This window comes from Kwoniella dendrophila, chromosome 4 (genome assembly GCF_036810415.1).
Source record: "Kwoniella dendrophila CBS 6074 chromosome 4, complete sequence".
NCBI lineage: Eukaryota > Fungi > Basidiomycota > Tremellomycetes > Tremellales > Cryptococcaceae > Kwoniella > Kwoniella dendrophila.
In genome coordinates, this window is record NC_089479.1 from 994,319 (window position 1) to 1,009,563 (window position 15,245).

A 15,245-nucleotide genomic window follows, 5' to 3' on the forward strand; every position below is an offset into this window, starting at 1 on the left:
AAGGACAAGATCTATCGCAGTCAAAAGGAGCACAGTCTGTTTTCATTTCATTGCTTTGCTTTGCTGGTGTTTTAGATTGTTTATGATGGTGCCCCACATATATCTATATATTTACCGCTGAAACGCGCAGATAATGAATAAACACGCGAGAATCACTCGTTGTAGGCGATCAATGCGCGGGAAGAGAAGGGTGTTGTTGTTGTAAAGTTAGACAGATAAATTGGAATGGAATTCATATACGTAGATTTGATTGACATTTATATATACCACAATCTGATTATACCCCAACAGCAAGGGATTTCGCTCTCTTTCAGCTCTGTCCAATATACATGAGGACCTATTCTATCTTTTATTAGACGATATATCAGCCAGTCTTCGTTAGAGGTTTAACGGGGTTCGAACTCTTTAGACAAGATGTCGGTAACTTCTCATACATCATTTCCACCACCTACACCATCAGCAAGAAGTAACTTTACAATACAATCAACAGAAAGAGATTTTGATAGTGATTTAACACATGATTTAGGGATTGATTCAACATTTGACCTGGATGGAAACATAGGAAATAGTAATAACAACGATGAAGAATCTGTTCATTTTTGTTTATTAGCTGAATTTGATATCGATGCAGGAGCTACTTTGGCACATCAATATCCTTATCCTACAGGTACTGATGAACAGTAAGTAAAAGTCATACATCATTGTACTAGTCATACGACATATAAATAGAGAGATATTGACAATATTCATGTATGAATCGCAATAGTCGATTAGCAGAATTAATGTTACCTGATGGAGCGCACTTGCGCGCAGAAGATTGGACGATATTTTATTTAGGTCAAACACCTTCATCAGCTATAGCACCATTGTTATCACACGAGACTACAACAACGAAAGATGGAAGAATGTCAATTGACTCGTCTTCTGCTTCTGTCAGTGTGGATGACAAGAGAACAAGTATAATGCCTTTGGACAGAGCAACAAGAGGTGTAGCAGGTTCAGGTGGTGGTTTATTATATGTTTTAAATTGTGTGAGGATGAAAGAAGATAAAAAAATGAGAAGAGGTGCAATGGTAAAAGCTATGGCTATTTGTACACCGAATCCTTATATTGGTATTTACAAAGTGAGCCTAAATCAGACCATTCGTATATATTGTACCATACTGATAGGTTGTACCTATTTAGCCATTGTTGCTGCTAGCTTTAGAAGAATACTTTTTATCACCTTCTCCTGAGATCTTAGCTAGACTTTACGATTCAGCAAATGCTATATCCACAGCAGGTATGCCTCGTTTAACAAGATATGAACGTATATTACTACGTTCATCAGAAAGAAAAGATTTATTAGAAGAGAAATTCGGTCTAACAGAACCTCTAACTGGTACAGAAGAAAATTTCGAAGAAATCGCTTCCGAAACGGGTCACATTTTCTTAGAAGGTACGCAGGAGAGTTTACCTAGACCTGCCTCTGGATCAGCAATGTCAAATCATCGTAAAACGTTATCATCTTCGTCAGGTATAAGGATGGGAATGGTTAGAAAAGGTTCATCAGGTTCGACTTCTCAAGCTCATTTAGCTACTCCACCTTCGAAAGAAGGTAGATTAACGCCCGATACTGGTACGAATTATAGTTATGCCAATCCTACGATAGCTGATCAACACAATCACACAAAACGTAAAGGCGTACCTAGGGATACTCATTTTTTTGAAACAGAAGCTAGATTCAAGAAAATCACTGTACCTATAAGGATACCCATGACTGTTTTTGATGAGGATGTTGGTGATGTGAGTAATTTGAAAACAGTAGGTGTTATTCAAAATAAGCTAATGTGTTTTGATTTTGATAGTATTCAATAATTGAATTAGTACAAACATTTTCACATAATATAACACCATTTCCACCACCCTATCATTCATATTTACATACAAACGGATCATTGACGCATCCAATAATATTGATTCTAAATGCAATATTATCAAATAAGAGAATAATGTTTTTAGGACATGGATTACCTGCAAATCAAGTTGCTAGAATGGTTTTATCTGCATGCGCATTAGGTTCAGGTTGTGGACAAGTTTTAAGAGGTTTAACTTCAATTGCGTTTCCGTATGCAAATTTAGCTTCATTAGATATTCTGGAAGAATTCCATAGTGGTTTTATAGCAGGAGTAACAAATCCAAGATTCGAAGAATTACCTCAAACTTGGGATATTTTATGTAATTTAGAAACTGGTAAAATTACTGTATCAAAAAATCTTCAATCATCCACAACGTCAACATCATCATCAAATTCAAATAACACAAGCACGGCGAATGGATCTTTGTCAAGTAGAGAGAATCATAGTAGTCATGTAGGTTCAATGAGATCAGGTAGATCATCAGAAACTAGTTTAGGTGGTAATTCATCAATTATAAAAGTTGAAGATGATCCAAATACAATATCAAACACCCCTCAAGCTAAAATGAATAGTACTGCCAAAGCTGATTGTATAGACAATCAATTCATGGATGAGGTGAGTTGTTGATATTTACGCTAGATAAACATGTACTGCAGCAGCTAACCGGACTGATTGATTTCCGATATATGTAGATATTATCAGCCACTACTTCACATTATGGAGAATCGAATATCAGATTGAGGTTTATTGACTACCTTAATCGATTTGTAAGGATAGCATCGTATCAAGAATATGTGTCTACCGGAACAACTAAAATTGGTTATCCAAGTATACCATATAGAGAAAATGGGAATTTAGGTAGTGGAGTGGTTTTTTCAGATGAACAAAGTAAACAGAGAGAATTGTGGGCGAATATGCATCGGGTTGAAGCTTGGAGAAAAACTTCCAGTTATAAATTATATGCTAAAGTAAGTCGAAAGTAACCTGTCTCACAACGAAAACATCAAATTGGATCGCTTGTAATGACGACGATGAAAATAATTTTTAGGATTGGCAATCGCGTTTAAAGAAAAGATCAGTAGGATTTGATGTACATTATCAAATTGCTAGATTAAGATTAGCCAAAAATATGTCTGATTCTGAAGCCGAAGCTATTTTCTCAGCTTTAAATAATGGTATAAAAAATTATGATCAAGTTATTGAGGTAAGTGACCATCACAAAAACACTTACTATATTTTGGAAGTATAATCACGCATCGTGTTCCAGTTCAAGAATCACAACTGATTGAATTGTGCATGATGGGTTTGTATAGCTGTTAACTCATTTACCTACGCATTGGGGTGGTTTGATGCCGATTGCAAATGGATTATTCCATCGTTGGTTAGGTGTAAGAGAAAATGCCTTAGAGTTGTTGATCACTCTTCAACAATATCCAGTTAGTACCGCTTTCTCTCTCTTCCTTCTGGTTCACCTTTTCTTTTATAGCATTCACACGTATCATCGTTTTATCGATAACCATTGACTAATTCAACGTTTCAAACGACAGGTTGGCAAACATGCAGTATCATCAATGAATTACTTTCACAGAAAATCATTTATACAATTACCAGAAAAGCGTGAGATAAATATAAGAAGACAAAGAGAACAAGAAATGGAAAGAATTAGATTACAAGAAGAAGAATATGTTAGAAATTTACAATCACAATGAAGCTATCAATGATAGTCAAGCAGGAAATACGAATGAATGGATAAATCAATCGAACTCACCTAGTGGTACTGTCCAAGGTGATAATGAGGGAAGTACGAATGTTACACCGCAAGGTTTAGGCAGATCTTAATCCTAGTTATAATTATTTTGGGTATTTTGGATTTTGTACAAATACAAGCATTATTTTAATATATCTTCTGTTGTAGGCATTTATGTATAATATTATCGCAAGTTGACACAAAGCGGAGAATGTAATCACCCAACTACTATCTAGTAGTATGCAAATAGAACAGCATGAAAATATACAGATTTGTTTATTTGATCAATCCATGATATACATTGGCATTTTGTATAAAAGACTACCTAATGCTAATCAAAACAACCCATTTAAAAGTTTTTTACCTGTCACCCAAAAAAATCTCGTTAAAAAGACATTTCTTTAGTTGAAGAAAACAAATTAAGCTGATCTTTTAGCTTTTTTAGCAGCTTTGACGGCAGCGTTGTGAGCTTTCTTTTCTTCAGCGTGTTTAGCAAGAGCAGCTTTGTATTCGGCAACGGTTTCTTTTTGAGATTCAGTTCTTCTCTTTTTAAGAGATCTAAGGTGTCTCTTTCTTTGGAGTCGGAGAGGAGTGACGAGTCGCTAAAAAGGGTGAAAAGTAGATATTAGTATTCACTATAACATTATACGGCCTTGTGATCTTTCTTTTCCACATTGATTAATGAAGCATGTTCGACAACATCCATGCTCTCCAGCATAAATAGACCGAGATGTTTAAAAACTTAATGATAACTCACTTGGATCTTAGGAGCTTTAGTAGTAGTTTTACCGTTCTTCTTGGTAACTTCTCTTCTAACAACGAATTTTCTAACATCATCATCTTTTGACAAGTTGAAGAATTTTCTAATTTTGGTAGCTCTCTTTGGACCTAATCGTTTAGGTAAAACGGTATCGGTTAAACCTGGGATATCTTTTTCACCTTGTTTAACAATGGCAACAGCAAGTACACCAATATCGTTTCCTACGATACAACCTCTAACAGACTATGTAATGGAAATGATAGAATGCGATTATCAATATATGATCAATATATTTCCTATCATCTCCTTTTATGTGCTACCACTAAAACCTGGAAAACTCACTTTTCTCTTTCTTTCACCATCTCTTCTTGATCGGTAACATGAGTGACCATCAGCAAGTAAAAGTCTGGTTCTGTTTTGTAAAAGAACACCTATTGATCATGAGATAAATATCAGTCAATCATAAAACTATTTGCTAAATCCCTATTAACATGATATAACCCCAACTAACCTTGTTTCATTGGGAAACCTTGTTTGTCGTTACCACCGGTAACTCTAACAACGTAACCAGCGAATTCCTCTCCTAAGGAATCAATGGGGACCTCTTGACCCATTCTTTTTTCTAAGAAGACTCGACTAGAACAAGTATAAAGATGGACATGATCAGCATTTCTCCCTTCATGACTCAACGATCGATCCCAGCTATGTCTTATCTGTCTCTCTATCCTTCCACTCTTTCTTTAGCTTTGATTTGTAGCTGTATCGAGCTGAATCTCCGTTTCATTCCGTTTCATTCTAACTCCATATTTTGCATTTCACCTCTTCTTCGTTGTTGGTAGACTGATATTCGTCGACTTACGTCTTTCTTTCATCCTCGAAATCAACAAGTTTTTGAGCACCAGTGGCTGGGTTGGAGAAGTTGACCTTCATTTTGTTGACTTTAGCTTGAGGGATAAAGAAGAATATCAAGATCTTTTGATCAAGACAACTTTTATTGATATTCGCAAACCATGCAATGCAAGGGCAGACGGACAGAAACTGCAAAGCATGCACAAGCTTGCACAAACCGTGTAACAACCATACAACACCCCACAACCCATCAACCATAGTCACAAAAATCTTATGCTACTAAGCTACTGCACATTTTTCGTATTTACGCCACTCGCGGTAATTTCGTTCTCGGAGTTTGGGTTGACATTTTTCGGCGTTTTCAAATTTCATTTACAGTGAGAATCGGTAATATAAGTATACATGATTGAGTGGCGTTGTTGGTTAGAAACTTGGAACTTAAGATATTTTGATAATTTTCATCTGCATAGGAATAGGAGAGTACCGCTACTTGCTGTTATTGTTACTGTTACTGTCGCTGCTTTGCTTCACCCTACGCTTCCGTTTGCTGTTCTGGCTGAAATCATCTTCGACCAAATTTGTTGTTGCTTACATAGCTCCTTCATCCATCAAGAACTGCGTGAGTCTCTATATATCACTTGTATATCCCAACTTGATTCTAATACCCGTTTGTCATTATACAGTGCGGCTCCCCCTATCTTCCTTCATTGGTAAATCAGCAGTAACAACAAAAAAAAGTCTTCAAAATGGGTCGGTAAGTTTAGAATTTTCAACATTTGGATTGTCAGATGCTTTAGCAATATGGACATGGAATCAGGCGGAGAATCTTCAAGTCTTCAACCAAAAATCCCAAGTCATTTGTCACCTTCATGATATACTATTAGACGAAGAAGAACGATTGATGATTGGATATGGAAAGATAGAAGATTGAAATTGCTAGAGCATCGTGTACGGTTACGGCTGTACAGATTGCTGACTTTGTATGTTTTTCTTTTTTTGGGAAAATAGAATGCATTCATCAGGAAAGGGTATGTCAGCTTCTGCTCTCCCTTACAGAAGATCTCAACCAGCATGGTCAAAAGCTACTCCAGAAGAAGTTTCAGACCAAATCTTCAAACTTGCTAGAAGAGGTTTATCACCATCTCAAATCGGTGTAATCTTAAGAGATTCTCACGGTATCCCTCAAGTTAAAAACGTTACTGGTAACAAAATTTTAAGAATCCTTAAAACCAATGGTGAGTATTTTTGCTATCTGAGTCGTATATTCCCAATTTAGAGAATAGTAGAAGGTCAAGTAATTACCGGTGGACTGTATGAGACGGATAGAGTTGGATAAGAGAAACAGACAATATCTACGTTCACATTACTGATTATTTCAATTGTTTATAGGTCTTGCCCCATCCATCCCAGAAGACATGTACCACCTTATCAAAAAAGCTGTTGCCGTCCGAAAGCACCTTGAAAGAAACAGAGGTGACAAAGATGGTAAATTGTGAGTAATACATACTTCACTTTTTATAATTTGATCTCAGTTTCAATATCGTAACTCTTTTTTTTTGGTACCACATCTAACATGCTGACCAATTATCACTTGTATCATCTAGCCGAATGATTCTTATCGAATCAAGAATCCACAGACTTGCCCGATACTACATCAAAACCCAACAACTCCCAGCTACCTTCAAATACGAAGCCGCTACCGCTTCTACCCTTGTCGCTTAAACAAGTTAGTTTATCGGTTTAAGAATGTTGAGGATTTTGTAGAGATTGATTTCTGGGATGCATGGATCTTTCTTCTCCAATCGGTTGTTTTGCTGTCAGCAAATCAGCTATGTCTATATTTGAGATCGAAATAGTTTTGCTCGCGTGATCAGCCAGGTTTTTGCTGAAAATGAGAAATGTCATTTATCGGGAGCGCCAGGAGTTCAACTGCGGGTTTCCCCCCCAAGGACTGTTGCAAGGTTGCGTGAGTGATGGATACGTTCAAGAAGACAAGGAACAAAGTTTATGGGTCTGGCTGAGAGTCAGAATCTGATGCAAAGTGGTTTTGTAGCTGGAAAAGCTAGTAAGTCAGTCTGGTTCTACTGTGTCAGCTCCATATTTTACGGCACTTCTCATCTTCGTCAAAGACCAATATGAGTAGATGAAGTGATACATATTCTGAAATTGTACAAATCGTATAAATGCGGGGTATATACACAAAGAATCTGTTTCTAGGTCAATTGATATTATTTATTATTGCGGTTTGCGGTTTGCTAATTGCTAATTGCTGATTGCTAACGATATACTTCCTTTCCATAGCGTTATCTTTTGAATATTTAGTGAGCATATTTACTAGTATATTCGGCAGCTCTTTTATCGAATCCTTTTCTATCGGTAGTATATTGTTCGGCCTATATTCATCACAATTGGTTTGCATGTCAGTCATATATCAGCTCTTGGAACGGGGGCAACTAACGATAGAAGAGACAAGTGGATCATCAGGATTAGGTGTTTCAATCAAGTTGTAAATCGCTTGAAGGACTAAGTAGATTTAAGATGAAGATTGATTAGCATATGAACCTTTTATTTATACCTTGGGAAGAAAACTTACCACCTGACATTTTAGTAGCAGGTTTCCAATTTTCAGTTTTCAATAAACCGATACATAAGCTAATACAGGAGAGAGAAAGAATCATAATCAGTGAAGTGTACCGAGAATAGAACTTAAAAGGTACATTCTGTAGAAAAGAAAAGCTGTGAAAAGATGAACTTACTTGCCATCACTATCAATATTAGGATGATACATTTTAGTCTTAAAAATTAGCTAAATTAACAAATAAAGCAAGGGAAAAAGCCTAGATTAGCTTTCCTCCCTTTGGACTTTGTCATTGAGGGAATGCATAGATAGATAAGTAGCTGATAGATTCAAATGTTAAAGCATGATAACTTAAATGTAGAAACTTACAACGGGAGGCTTGAAAGGATAATCTTTTGAAAAATCAGCTGATAGTTGGAATTTACCTTTATGATAAGGTGTATTTGGCTGACCATATCATATTAGGAGATGTATTAGCAAAATGATTTTACATTGAAAATACGCTTATCTAGATCTTTTTCGACTTATGACTTACAGGTCCTGTTATTATTATTTTCCAAATTTGAAAATTATCTTCATCAGGTGTAACTTGAATACCTTCTGGAGGTGAATTCATCAAATCACCAAGTTCCTATAAATTCATTTGAGAAGATCAGTACATCTAATCGCCAAAATTGACTTTAAATAAGTAGAACCATCTCTCTTGATTGAGGATATCATATCAACTCGCACCATAGATGTGTTGTATTATATTCATGCTGGTAATTGAATGAAAAAGGAAAGGAAGTAAGGAGGTCGAAACGGAAAGATGATAGATAGGTAAACTAACTTTTTGTATTCGTCTAGTTGATGTAGATGCCATTATTGCTATGACTCCTCCACCTGTACGACTTTATTTGATTCTTCGTTCTTTATGGATGCTTGATATTTCTGTTGACTTTGCCCGAGTATCGTTGTAATTACTGCTTGTTCGAGATACTCTGATAAAAAGGAAGATTATTGATCAATTGATGATGTTACCGAGGAACAAGTCCTCATTCTTTCTTTCGACCCGTCCAACCTCCACTTTCATGCTTCCTTAGGGTCATTCGTCATTGCGCAAAGGTATGTGGCATGCTATCAGGCTATAAGGTTCACCTCGAATTTTGATTGTGCACACCGTAATATCAGATTTCACCATGCATGTCAAAGCATGGTCTGACAGGAGGCCCCTTGTAGTGCAGTGTTGGAATTGTTTTCATCATCAACATTAGCGTTAAAAGAGACTAACTTGTTTCAGATCGAATCGATATGATGAAGGGGTTATACTAAAGATACACGGCAGAAAAAGGGGCATCAAATAAAGCAGGGTACCATTCTATAATCGAAAAAAAATATATGCACAGAAATACCAAAATTACAGATTGCTGTAAATATAAAGAATGGAGAAGCTGATATCATGAGCTAAATTCCTGATAAAGATACGACTTTTGGCAAAAAAGCTGAAGTCGATTGAGTTGTCTAAGGCGTCCATATCTAAATGATGGTAAACTCTCATTAGCTATTTTTCGCTAAAATTACAAGCCAATAACCTCTATAATCTCACTTTGATAGTTTGGTCCACACTACCAGTAGCTAAAACGTTAATTCTCCTTGGACCGTTGTCTTCCTCCTTTTTCTTAGTTGTATGTCCATTAGTCAAGTTATCTGTTGTATTTTGGCTGGAACTACCACCTATTAAAGCTCTACCCCATGTCATCGACGTAACAAAATGACCATGAGCATCAACTGTTTTCACACATCTTCCATTTACTAGATCCCAAATCTTTATCGTTTTATCATCCGATGCTGATAACAGATATTTTCCTGAAGGATGGAAGACTAATGCTCTTATCCAATTATCATGACCGACCTGCATTTAGTGGGACACATTCAGCGTTTTCTTCCTTGAATTAGAGTGAAACTAGGGAACAATGAAATGAGGTGATTGATCTCAAATACTTACAAATGTCCGTAAACATTGGCCTGATATCGCATCCCACAACTTTATAGTTTTATCCCTCGACCCCGTAGCTACGAATGCACCAGGTAATTTCGCTCGACTATCTCCAGCTGGTGGGTTCTATTTCATTATCGAACCTGGTCAGCTTTATCCGACTATTTATCTTCCAGATCCAGATAGGAGAGCTAGAAAAAGCTCACCCCTAAGCCTGCTAGCTCTCTTATAGCTGCATAACAATTCGTAGGAGCGAATATAGCGCATTCCAGTACATGCTCATGACCTCTCAACTCCATTTTCGTTTCACCATTCAAGAAATCCCATATACGCGACGTCTGTGAATTATAAAAGCAATCAGTAAATGCTAAAGCAAATGAAAGACGTGGAACAAACTCACCTGATCATTCGAACAGCTCACTAACCACTTTCCATCATCTGAAGGAACCACTCCACGTACCCATTCCGAATGACCTGTGAATGTTTTCACGCAGTAACTAATTACGCAAAGAAAAGTTAGTCAAAATACTCAAGCTCGTCGCCTAAATATCTTAGTATTGATGTTAAACGGATGATGTGGATCACGACAGGGAGCAATCGAGATCTCTTCGGAAATCACTCACCCACTCGCAACCTCCCATACTTTTATAGTCTTATCTCTACTTGCAGAAACCAGTTTTTCACCATCCGGAGTAAACCTTACACTTGACACTGAATGATCATGCCCATGCAACGTTTTAGAATTCGTATATTCATTTGACGTATCCCATAATTTTATCGTTAAATCAGATGAACAAGTAACTAGATCGAATCGATATTTATCAGTAAATTCGCTCATTATTCGATAAGTCCGTATAAATGAAAAGTTAGATACAGGATAATGTCATGTTGTGGACTATGGAAATAAAGGAAAACCTGGTATGAACTTACCCATTAAATTACCTTTTGAATCAAAATCAACATCATTAACAGATTTAGTATGACCTTTTATTGTTCTTTCCATTTCACCTGATTCCCAATCCCATATTTTTATACTTGAATCTTCTGATGTACTTGCTAACACTGTCCATGTTGGATGAAATGTTACTTTTGTTATTGGTGCTCTATGTGATGTTAATGTTTGTTTGGCAGGAGCTCTAGGTAGGAAAGGTGCGCTTGAAGAGGAAGATGCTGTTGATGCTCTGGTAGGTGATGATAATTCTGCTAGTAATGATGCATTTCTTGATTCTAAATCCATTATCTATAAGTCAAGAATAGTCGATTGATTAGCATTCATTACATGTGCTTGTATACCGAATTTAACGGAATTGAGTGGAACGACATTATTTTCTTTGTGCAATCATAGTCTGGACGATCCTCTTTGGCTAGTTGAATTACATTATTTCCTTCTACAAATATAGTCTGGATGAATCTCTTCTGCCTAGCCAAATTTACTCGTCCAGCATCTCAAATTGTTCCGTACACTCTGTGCCCCTCTTCACACATATTCGGAAGGTATTCAATCAACAGTGCTATTAAACTCACCTTTTTCTGCAACCTTATCACACTAGTCCATTTTTTCTCCAATAACCCTATCCATCTAGCTTTGGGATTATCTACCTGAAATTCTGTATTATCCGTTTCTCTCTTTAATGCTTCGTATGAATCGTTTAATCCAGCCGAATGTAGGTATGATAACATTGACTTATGCCTATTCCCGTTTCTATTAGCTACTTTGTAAAATCAATTTTCAAAGCATTTCATCCTCAACTCACAGCTCATCCTTCTGACGTTCAGAGAGGAGGCTCGACATTTCAACTTATCTAGTCAAGCCCCCAGCAATAGTTTGATTGCTTGAGTAGAGTGCGAAAAGCTCCAATAGCAGTCTTTCCTGATGTATAGACTAAAGACGAGATGTCCGGGTAATGTCCTTCATTCGACGTCGTGGTGTCTTACGGTCTGAGCGTAATTCTCCTCGTTGTTGATAGGCGAACAGCTATATAACTTGCGTTCGAAACCTGTGATTAGAATATAGGATTGATGCTACAGAGAAGTGAGATAAGTTGTTGATATATTGGAGTATGAACAATTCATTAGGATTATAGAAATGATGATGCATATTTGGCATTAAGTGGAATAGAGGCACGTCCACTTGAAAATTCACGTCTCGAGATTTAGAAATGACTTTATTATTTATTCAATTTACCCCGCGTTTCCTCATTACACAACGTTCTACATAATCATACAGAAACAACATTCTGCATCGCTTTGCTATTTGTATACTATTTTATCTTATGCATGAACACTTCTGTATCACTCACTAGCTCAAAGATAGAACAGTAATAATATGGAGATATTCAGCGGGCAATATCATAAAGCGACTGAAGCGTCACCCGGTGTACTATTACTTGAATTTAATAGGTATGAAGATATGGTTATCCTCTAATTCTGACTGTATCCTGATATTTTCGTTATGGTGATATAGACCTCCCGTCAATGCGTTCCACGATGAGTAAGCTATATTACGTATGTTCGACAAAGATGAAAGTGCTGATGGCATATGTTCAAAGCATGTGGAAAGAGCTTCGCAGGATTATCGATACGATCTCGCATACACCTGAAATCAGAGTAATCGTGTTATCTTCGGCCCTGCAGAATGTCTTCACAGCTGGACTAGACTGTACGTAGCATCGGATATTAATTTAGTGGGAGGCCTGTCATATTAAGCGGCTAAAGAATGGTATGGCAATATAGTGAATGCACAGAGCGAATTGAATTCACCTTCATTGGACCCAGCAAGAAAAGCAATTCAACTAAGACAGCATGTTTTGGTGAGTCTGTCTAACGAAATCTGCAGAACTTGCTCCTGATCAAATGTTCTGCTTCGTCAATAGGATTTTCAAGATGCCATCACTTCATTAGAACGATGTAATCAACCTGTTATATGTGCTTTATATGGTACTTCAGTTGGATTAGCTATTGATTTAGCTTGTGCATGTGACATCAGGTTAGCAAGTAGTAATACAACTTTTGGTATATTTGTAAGTTCTTCCTTCACTTTGAACTTTCAAGTTTTAGTTTTCGTACGCTTTTACGCTTTGGAAATGAGATACTTACCGCTATCACATGTCCTTTTGGCAGGAAGTAAATGTAGGATTAGCAGCAGATATAGGAACATTACAAAGATTACCTAAAATAACTGGAAATGAATCGAAATTGAAAGAATTAGCATTAACAGGTAGGAAATTCAATTCTTTAGAAGCTAAGGAGATTGGTTTTATAAGTGATATCAAACAAGGTGGTAGAAGTGAAGTCATAAGTAAGTTTAGGTTATCACTTCCGCAAACGTCCAAAATCCCTACTTTGTCTTTGTATTCCAGATGATAAGATTTTATCCTAACGACGAGGCGCTGATATTCCAGTAATCTAGGCGCAGCCATAGATATGGCGAAAGTCATAGCTAGTAAAAGCCCGGTAGCTGTTATAGGAACAAAACATCTAATCAATCGTGAGTAGGAATAACCAAGTCACCAATTCACTTGGCAAGGCCTGACCGAACTTTGATGCACCTCTAGACGCAAGGGATCACACGTAAGCCTGCTGCTATCTAGTGAACTCAGAGGGCGTTTACCGTGGCTGAGATCTTGACACTTTGCGTGAAATAGCATCGAAGAAGGCTTGAGATATACCGCTATTTGGAATGCGTAAGTGTGAATCACCATCTGACCCTTACTGTCAAGTTATAACTGACGTCAAGTTCAATACCGTAGGTCGATGTTGCAATCGGTAGTGAGTGGCTTTCCAGGCCATAATCGTATTTTCGACACCACAATTCATTGGTCTAAAACTGATTTCCATGTCTATAGGACACCTCAACGGCTATGAAAGCTGTAATGGCAAAACAAATCTCCAAATTCGCTCCCATTAGCAATACACCTCAATCGGAACTATCAGCTAGGGCGAAATTATAAAAGTGGTACCTTTCTCGTTTTCCATGAAAGCCGAGACTATTATGGAACAACAGATTGTACGACGTGGTATTAGTTGTATCATTTGAGAAAAGTTGTAGTTATGTCATAAATGCATGAATCGTTTCTAATTTCATGTTCTAGATTTACTTAAAACATTAGTCAAGAAAGCCAAATCATCCTCTTGATCTTGTTGATGTTGTTCTTGTTCTTGCTGTTGTTGAATTTGTGATTGATCAATTTGAGGTATACTACTCAATAATTCACTTTGTTGTTGTTCATTAGGCGATTTCAAAGGTTCAGGTAATTTCCAATTTTCAATATAATTCACACCACCTGAGAATTCTTTATTTATTGATCCTGATCCCGATAAGAATGATGGTTCGATTGAATTTGACCATTGCCATCTAGGCAATTTTTTGTATTTGATTTTGTTTGATTCGGATGATCTAGTTGAAGGTGGTATCAATGTCGATAATGATTTCTCTTCCAAGTTGAATTGTCGTTCCTATGATATCTCATGGTCAGTATGTCTCATTGTAGAATAACGATTTTTGATATAGAGTATTCTTCATACAATCGCATGATAGGATCTCCCATATATCCCTCTTCACAAGAATTGTTACAAAGTTGAAGAGATCATGACGGCCTGAAACTCACAAACGCATCAGGTTTAAATTCTGCACCATAAAATCTAGCTTCAATTTCAGCTGCTATAGTTGATTGTTCATGTTCTGCTCTTAATGCTATGAATTCTTTAGTAGCAATTGCATATGCTTCTGATATAGGAATTGATCTTGTCTTTTGTAAGTTAAGCACGAATGAGATAGTGCTAATTGTAGATAAGTACAAAAGAGTCAATAATTGGATATTTTAGATGTTTCACAAGATTAACGTATATTTGATTAGATTAGATAGAACTCACTCTTCAACAGTAGGATATAAACCTCTTTGATCCAATTTTAACCATTCATTACCATCGATTTTTGGAGTTTGATCAATTTCTTGTGAAGTTTCAACTAAAGAGATAGGTCTTAAAGCTTCAAAAGGAAAATCTTTAAAAAATTGTCTTCTAATTTTATCTTCTAAATAAACGATTCTTTCAGATTTTTGTTTTCTTTCTTTATATTTTCTTAATCTATCTCTTTTTTCTAATTCTCCTGAAGGTATATAACTTAAATCGTTGAATTCTTCTTCTTTCTGTGAAATATTTTGTTGATATTGTGGTTGTGTAGGTCTTTTACGTTGTGATGTTTGTCTTCTTGCTGGTAAGACTGGTGGTGGATTTGATAAAACTGGTATATACCATGTAGGTGGTTGTGATATTACATTTCCCTGTAATAATCGAGATACCGCTTGAGGTACTTGAGATGCTATTCTTCGCATTCTGACTGGATATGTATCTATGTGATCTATATGGTAGGTTTTATTTGTTGAGATTTTGTAAATAATTATGACTTTTTCAGCATTGAGATATCTTGGTCTTCCTTC

At 36.6% G+C, this 15,245-nt stretch overlaps 7 protein-coding genes across 7 annotated transcripts; 3 read left to right on the plus strand and 4 right to left on the minus strand.

The window, feature by feature from the left end:
* Positions 1 to 414: 414 nt before the first annotated feature.
* On the plus strand, positions 415 to 3,607 carry L201_003495 (uncharacterized protein; the record flags this gene model as incomplete). Its single annotated transcript, XM_066219249.1, has 8 exons — positions 415 to 680; positions 767 to 1,124; positions 1,186 to 1,785; positions 1,848 to 2,513; positions 2,591 to 2,866; positions 2,947 to 3,102; positions 3,212 to 3,334; positions 3,446 to 3,607. 8 exons carry the CDS (start codon positions 415 to 417, stop codon positions 3,605 to 3,607), a joined length of 2,607 nt encoding a protein of 868 aa, XP_066075346.1.
* Positions 3,608 to 4,064: 457 nt separating this feature from the next.
* On the minus strand, positions 4,065 to 5,335 carry L201_003496 (uncharacterized protein; the record flags this gene model as incomplete). The annotated part of the gene is made up of 5 exons (XM_066219250.1): positions 4,065 to 4,247; positions 4,403 to 4,648; positions 4,748 to 4,836; positions 4,917 to 5,041; positions 5,265 to 5,335. The coding sequence occupies 5 exons, from the start codon at positions 5,333 to 5,335 to the stop codon at positions 4,065 to 4,067; spliced, it is 714 nt and encodes a 237-aa protein (XP_066075347.1).
* Positions 5,336 to 6,263: 928 nt separating this feature from the next.
* Positions 6,264 to 6,976, plus strand: L201_003497 (40S ribosomal protein; the record flags this gene model as incomplete). Its single annotated transcript, XM_066219251.1, has 3 exons — positions 6,264 to 6,489; positions 6,644 to 6,746; positions 6,859 to 6,976. The coding sequence occupies 3 exons, from the start codon at positions 6,264 to 6,266 to the stop codon at positions 6,974 to 6,976; spliced, it is 447 nt and encodes a 148-aa protein (XP_066075348.1).
* A 596-nt stretch (positions 6,977 to 7,572) lies between these two features.
* Positions 7,573 to 8,694, minus strand: L201_003498 (uncharacterized protein; the record flags this gene model as incomplete). The annotated part of the gene is made up of 7 exons (XM_066219252.1): positions 7,573 to 7,647; positions 7,713 to 7,777; positions 7,848 to 7,906; positions 8,011 to 8,060; positions 8,202 to 8,279; positions 8,368 to 8,463; positions 8,662 to 8,694. 7 exons carry the CDS (start codon positions 8,692 to 8,694, stop codon positions 7,573 to 7,575), a joined length of 456 nt encoding a protein of 151 aa, XP_066075349.1.
* Positions 8,695 to 9,332: 638 nt separating this feature from the next.
* Positions 9,333 to 11,599, minus strand: L201_003499 (nuclear distribution protein PAC1; the record flags this gene model as incomplete). Its single annotated transcript, XM_066219253.1, has 9 exons — positions 9,333 to 9,347; positions 9,418 to 9,723; positions 9,817 to 9,933; positions 10,014 to 10,145; positions 10,208 to 10,304; positions 10,431 to 10,608; positions 10,738 to 11,047; positions 11,332 to 11,497; positions 11,562 to 11,599. 9 exons carry the CDS (start codon positions 11,597 to 11,599, stop codon positions 9,333 to 9,335), a joined length of 1,359 nt encoding a protein of 452 aa, XP_066075350.1.
* A 534-nt stretch (positions 11,600 to 12,133) lies between these two features.
* L201_003500 (uncharacterized protein) lies at positions 12,134 to 13,757 on the plus strand (the record flags this gene model as incomplete). Its single annotated transcript, XM_066219254.1, has 11 exons — positions 12,134 to 12,207; positions 12,272 to 12,298; positions 12,357 to 12,466; positions 12,541 to 12,617; positions 12,681 to 12,827; positions 12,928 to 13,105; positions 13,217 to 13,294; positions 13,362 to 13,377; positions 13,452 to 13,490; positions 13,557 to 13,575; positions 13,653 to 13,757. The coding sequence occupies 11 exons, from the start codon at positions 12,134 to 12,136 to the stop codon at positions 13,755 to 13,757; spliced, it is 870 nt and encodes a 289-aa protein (XP_066075351.1).
* A 130-nt stretch (positions 13,758 to 13,887) lies between these two features.
* Positions 13,888 to 15,140, minus strand: L201_003501 (uncharacterized protein; the record flags this gene model as incomplete). Its single annotated transcript, XM_066219255.1, has 3 exons — positions 13,888 to 14,262; positions 14,415 to 14,586; positions 14,680 to 15,140. 3 exons carry the CDS (start codon positions 15,138 to 15,140, stop codon positions 13,888 to 13,890), a joined length of 1,008 nt encoding a protein of 335 aa, XP_066075352.1.
* Between the last annotated feature and the right edge of the window lie 105 nt (positions 15,141 to 15,245).